Source organism: Natrix helvetica (genome assembly GCF_964273705.1).
Source record: "Natrix helvetica genome assembly, chromosome: 6".
Taxonomy (NCBI): domain Eukaryota; kingdom Metazoa; phylum Chordata; class Lepidosauria; order Squamata; family Natricidae; genus Natrix; species Natrix helvetica.
The window spans coordinates 21,858,112-21,864,111 of record NC_138553.1 but is presented as its reverse complement, the minus strand read 5'-3'; the positions used below and the strand labels follow the sequence as shown (position 1 = coordinate 21,864,111).

Below are 6,000 nucleotides of genomic sequence, written 5' to 3'. Positions count from 1 at the left end.
TTTATATATATATATATATATATATATATATATATATATATATATATATATATATATATATATATATATATATATATATAAATATTTCATCTTCACTTAAACGGTGTGTCATTTGTGTACAAATATCGCTGTGCAATAACCATCAGAATTTACAACATCATTCACTACATTGATATTAATTCTCTAATCTTACAATTATAGTATATTAAACAATTGAGCATAGTAACTTTAGTAAACATAATAATCCTCATAACCATACTACCAATTATCATATTGTTTACATCTCTATCTTGACATATTTTCTACTCTTCTTTAATCTCCCTCTTTTATTTCCAACTTCCATTTTTATTCTCTAACCATTGATAAAATAATTCCCATATCATATAATATTCAGTTTGCTCTTTCTCCTTAATTGCCAGCATTAATCTGTTCATTTCTGCACATTCTAATATTTTCCTAATCCCATTCTCATCAGTAGGAATCTCTTCACTTTTCCAATTTTGTGCAAATACAATTCTAATTGCGGTTAATACATGAATAATTAAATATGTGTTCTCTTTACAATAAGTTTCAGGTAGAATCCCCAACACAAATATTTCTGGCTTTAAATCCATGTGCTGTTTTATATTTTTTTCCAGCCATGTATGTATTTTTGTCCAATATTTTTTTGCTTCTATAGCAGTGGTGGGATTCAATTTTTTTTAATACTGGTTCTGTGGCCGTGGCCTTGTGGGTGTGATATGGCTTTGTGGGCGTGGCAGGGGAAAGATACTGCAAAATCGTCATTTCCTCCCCACTCCATTAACCTGCTTTCCAGCTCCATTCTCCTGTTCAGGGCAACAAAATAAGAATGGCTGGGAGGCAGCAGGGGCGGGACCAGCCTATTTGTCGGTTCTCCAAACTACTCAAAATTTCCACTACCGGTTCTCCAGAACCTGTCAGAACTGGTTGAATATCACCTCTGTTCTACACGTCCACCACATATGTTTGTGATTGTAAATATGGCCACTGGTGCCTTTTCCTCTTTGTAGGCTTATTATAATCATAGAGGGAGGGGAAAAAAGAGAGCTAGATGATAACCATTAGCTATGCCACTCAAGCTAAAGGTCCCCAAGTTGAGCTTGACTCCTGATGACTACACAACCAAATTCATATTGTTGCTTGAGATAAGGAAGTTGTTTACCACTTCTTTTTCCCAGGATGTCCACACTAGTTCACCACTCAGAATTTTCCTAATGGTTTCCCATCCTAGTTATTAGGCAGATTTGACACTCCTTGGCATTTTTAAGATCACTCAAAGCTTGCTAAATGTTACCACCTGTTGCTCTCAAATTGTTGCCTTTGATTATTGTAACTTAAATGTTGGACTTATCAAATAGTAGAACATTTCTGAAGTAGATCAATTTTTTTAACCTAAAATATTTGCTGGAAAAAAAGCAACATGAGAAAGTCCACATATTTTATTGAAAGTATCTTATATACGTTCATATTATATATGCTATCTTACATATCGGAGCCACTAAAAATTCAAAAAGGGCTATAGTCCCAGGGGTACCTCTATGGACAAATCAACTGAGTGAACTGGGAAATGGGATTCAGACTAACAATTCATAAAATAAAACTGAAAAAATAAATACTGGCTAGATTTAAGAGGTATAAAAATAGAGAATGTAAATACCATATTCTGAAAATAGCTGCTGGAGCACGAGGTTTTTTTAAACCAGCTACCTGGATTCCTTTACAAATGTTTGTCAATTTTCTCCCATGAAATTCAGTATTAATATACTTGTGCATGTAGACCTCCATCCTATGTCATGACAATCATACATTGAGGCACTCATGTGATCGACCCTATTTTATCATATTTTTAGTGACAATTGTTAAGCTAACATGGCATTTGTATGTTATGGCTTAATCTGATTGGTGACTTGGATCTGACCAACCACAAATCAGGCAGCATTGGCTGGTCAGATGTTGAAGATTACTGGAGGAACAGACCCAAGTTAAATTGCAAATTCTCTCCAGCCAAGGTCCATCATGTTGTCAGGCCCCAGGTGGTTTCCCCATTATTAGCAAACACTTGATTTAACACCAAGTGTAAAAGTAAATGTTCTATTGCAATGTCAGCAACTCACCCAACTGTTGTTTCTAGCCTGCTGTATGAATCCTGCCAATAAGTAGTTTTCTGTGTGGGCTGAGAACATCACTTTTAAAACATATTTGTTTATTCAAGGGTCCAGCTGGGAATGGATGCTTGTTAAATTAACAACTTTTACATGCCTATAGTACCGAAAGGTATTCTTATTTACATTCTCACGCCAGACGTGCTTAAGAGTTCGAAGCATTGTTAGAGACTCCCCACACCCACTTCATGGTCTGTTTCTGTTGTTCCCCTCTAGGAAGAGGTTCCAAAGAATTTCTAGCAGGACTACCAGATTCTGTAACAGCTCCGTTCCCTGTGCCATCCATCTGGTAAACTCGAAGGTTTCTCTCGCCATGTAGATATCCGAACTAGACTGTGTGGTTTCTCCGTGTCATATATGTAGGTATATGCATGATGTTGTATTTATTTTGTCATGTTTGTGTAGTATATATTAGAGGTTGAGATCCTTTGAGAGCTGCATGCAACGAAGTTTCATTTTAATGTATGCCCATTAGTGTACATTCAAAGTGACAATAAAGTTATTCTAAGTTTAAGTCTAAGACTTAAGGCCCATTGGGATTTTTCAAAACATTAAGTGAGCAAGGTCCCAAAGATCATTTTTCAAAAAGCAACTGGATTTTCTTCGTTTTTTTTCCTTGAAGGCGTTTCACTTCTCACCCAAGTAGCTTCTTCAGTTCTGCATCCAAAGACTGAAAAAGCTTCTTGGATGAGAAGCGAAACTTCTTCAAGGAAAACCAAAGAAAGTCCAGTTGCCTTTTGAAAAAAAAGCACTTTTGGGATTACCACGACCTGGATAACAGAATCTCCATAGACATTAGGCGAGGAACCCCTGTAAAAACTGTACAGTTAGGGTGCTACCGCTGCCGCCCAAGGAGGGTGCGTGCGCTCCGTCTTTTGTTCCTTGCAAATCGAGGGCGCAGAAGAGCGAAGACTTCGGATAAGATCTCAAAAAAAAAAGTGAAGCCTCCCCCACCCCAACCCACTTCAACGGGAGGGCAGGCGTCCTTCTCCTTCTGTTTCTTCCCGCCTCCCACGCAGGCGCCCCTTTACTCCCCCTCGCCGAGGCCGTGCCTGGCTTCTGGCCGCTTAGACCTGCTTTCTTTTTTCGCCGTCCGGCTCAGCGGACGGAACTGCAAGGGGAAGAGGAAAAGCGAGGAGCAGGGAGGAGAGGCGGAGTTCGGCCTTTGTGACGCCACCGCGATCTCGCCTCCCCTCCCCGGCTTCCCCCTCGCTCCCTCCCCCCCTCTTTTTTTTGGGTGCGTTTTGTTAATGAAAAACTGTCCCGCGCTCCGCCCCAGCGCGCGCTCGCCGTCAATTGCCCAGCCGAGGAGGTTGTGCGTCCGGCGCGCGCTCGCTCGTTCTCCGCCTCGCTCTCCTCCCGGCTTTCTTAGCCACTGCCCAGTCTGCGCTCCCTCCCTCCCTCCCTTCCCTCTCCCGCCCCTCGCCGGAACCGAGCGCGCGCCCATCCGACCACCAGCGCGCGCGCAGGTGCTTTCCAAGCCTCGCCTCGCCTTGTCTCCCCCCACCACCCCGCCCCCGCCTCCTTGTCTCCGCTTTCTCCTCCGCCCCCCCTCCTTGCCGCCGAAGAAGCGTCACTGGGAAGCTGGAGGGTGGGCTCTGTGGAAGAGAAGGAGGGCGCAGAGAAGACAAAATGAGGGAGGCTTCCCGTTAGCTGCAGGAGCGCCGCTCCATCCCACGTGAAGAGTCGGGAAAGGCCAAGAAGCAACCGCAAGCAGCCGGTCCCTTTCTCTCCTCTTCCTGGACTCTGGAAAAGCAAGAACCCTGGACGGCCGGAATAGACCCGCCAGCTGACTTTTCTCCGGCCTCTCCCGCTTTTCCCGCTCCTCTCCTGGCGTTTGCAGTCCCCGGCTGTACCGAGGAAGGGGCCTCGTCTCCCGCGCCCTGGCCGCTGCTTGCCTTCCGCCGCGCCGGGTGGCAGCTCCCTTCCCCATCCCAGTGCGGGGCTCCCTTTCTTTCATCTTCCCCCTTCACGCCCGCCGCCAAAGCCTGAATCCCCCCGGCTTCTTTCCGACTGCCGCTCTGCCTTCTCCACATCTTTCCCAGTGGTCTGGCTCCTTCCATCCTTTTGCGCCGGTTCCTTCCTCCCAACGTCTCCTCGGAACGGGGTACCCCAATCCACACCCCGCCCTTTTAACGTAGGAGAAGCTCCTTTCACTTTATCGCTTTCCCCCCTCCCTCCCCTCCATCTTCTTTTCCATAGTGCCGCTTCTCCCTTCACTTGTTCGGACCCTGCCTGCTGGCCCCAAGAGGTTCCCCCCTCTTCTCCCTTGGATCACTTGCCAGCTGCTTTCCACGTTTGCCGCTTTCGCCTGCAATTTGACAGCCAAGGAAAGAGGGGCTAGATGTGGGGAAACCCCCTCCCCTTCCCCATGCCTTCCATGACTGATTGCCTGACCACTGGTGTTGGATGCCCAGAGGAGAAAGTGGACAGCCCACTCAGCGATTTCATCTGAGGGATGCCGGAGGTGGCAGAGAGGATGACTTGATGTTTGGCTTTGCCATGGATGGGTTGAGATGCTTCATGGTTGCCTTGGTCACGTTGCTGCTCCTCTATCGCCCGGGTCCACCTTGGTGCACTGCCCGACACCTGGTGCTTTGGACAGGGTTCCCGGTATTGCTGCCCATCTTACTGTCGGTGCCAGCAACTCTGACTTCCCCCATAGCAGGTAAGGGGATAGAAAGGTGGTTCTCCAGTTCCAGATTTCAGCTTCCTGGCTTCGGTATCTCTTTCCAGCTTCTTTTGTTGAGCCTGCAATTAAGGTTCTTTTTTATGACTTAGGAAAAGTCCTGTTGTTTTACCTTCTCAGCAGACATTGTAGCCAAAGGCTTTTTAGAATCATTCCCATCTTTCTCATTCTGCCTTCATTTGCAGGACAGTTATAAATGAGGGTTTCTCCACCAAATAAAACAAGAGTGTTTCTGGAATACTATATGGATATGCACTGTGAGGATGTAGAAGAACAATTAGGCTTACGCCTCTCTTTAAATGTATCATTGAGAGAAAATCTATTTGCCTTTTGCTGGGCTTGTATGGTTAAATCTGAGAATTACTTTTTTTCTAAAATTGTTTTTACAAAGTCAATATATTTTTTCATTTGCCGGTGAAATAAATAACTGCCATCCTTCTGTGTGTGGAAAGGCTTGGAGGCCCTCTCTGTTGGAATGATAAGGAGTGGCTTGCTGCTTGTAACTGAATTGTGTTTGGAAAATGGATATGCCCCTAAAAACTAATATACATTAACAATGTATTTGGAATTTGCTTTGTTGTGGGAAAAGGGTGAAGCATTTTTCAAAATAAGTGCTTAGGTGTTTGGAAAGGTCTTAGTATTGGCTTCTATGATTCTGGGTGCATTTGCAGCTCATTGTAGAATCACAAGGGCTGGAAATGAGAGCAATATACAACTGTACAGTTAAACCTTGTTCACATTTTGCAACCACTCATCCTAGTTTGTCAGCATTAAACTGTAAGTCTATTTTATTCTGCTTTCTACTTATAGTAGAGTTTGAAATCCAGCTGGGAAATTGAATTATATAAGTGGTCTGAATAAATTAAATAAATCATAAATGTGGCAAACACATTACCTAAACTATTTCCATTTCTAAAAAGATTCCTTCCTTCCTTGACTGCCTGCCTGTCTCATGAAAAGGAAATACCATAGGAAAACCTTATTACATACTTTCATGTGAGCTAAAGTTTAGCACACCTGGAGGGTACTCAGAGAGGGTACTAAGATGGAGAAGTCTGATTTATCTAAAAGTTCAATTACTTCCAGGGATATTTGCTTGCCAGTTGAAACAGTTTTTATTGGCATGCC

General features: G+C 44.1%; 1 protein-coding gene across 7 annotated transcripts in view; it reads left to right on the top strand.

The window, feature by feature from the left end:
• Positions 1-4,265: 4,265 nt before the first annotated feature.
• Positions 4,266-6,000, top strand: part of KIAA1549 — a 128,830-nt gene continuing 127,095 nt past the window's right edge. For all 7 annotated transcript variants that reach the window (XR_014175707.1, XR_014175708.1, XM_081957062.1 and 4 more), the window contains exon 1: positions 4,266-4,851. Coding sequence is in view for 5 of the 7 variants with exons in the window: in XM_081957062.1 (XP_081813188.1) it covers positions 4,593-4,851 (259 nt within the window). In the remaining 2 variants the exon portion in view is untranslated. The remainder of the gene's footprint in view (positions 4,852-6,000) is intronic.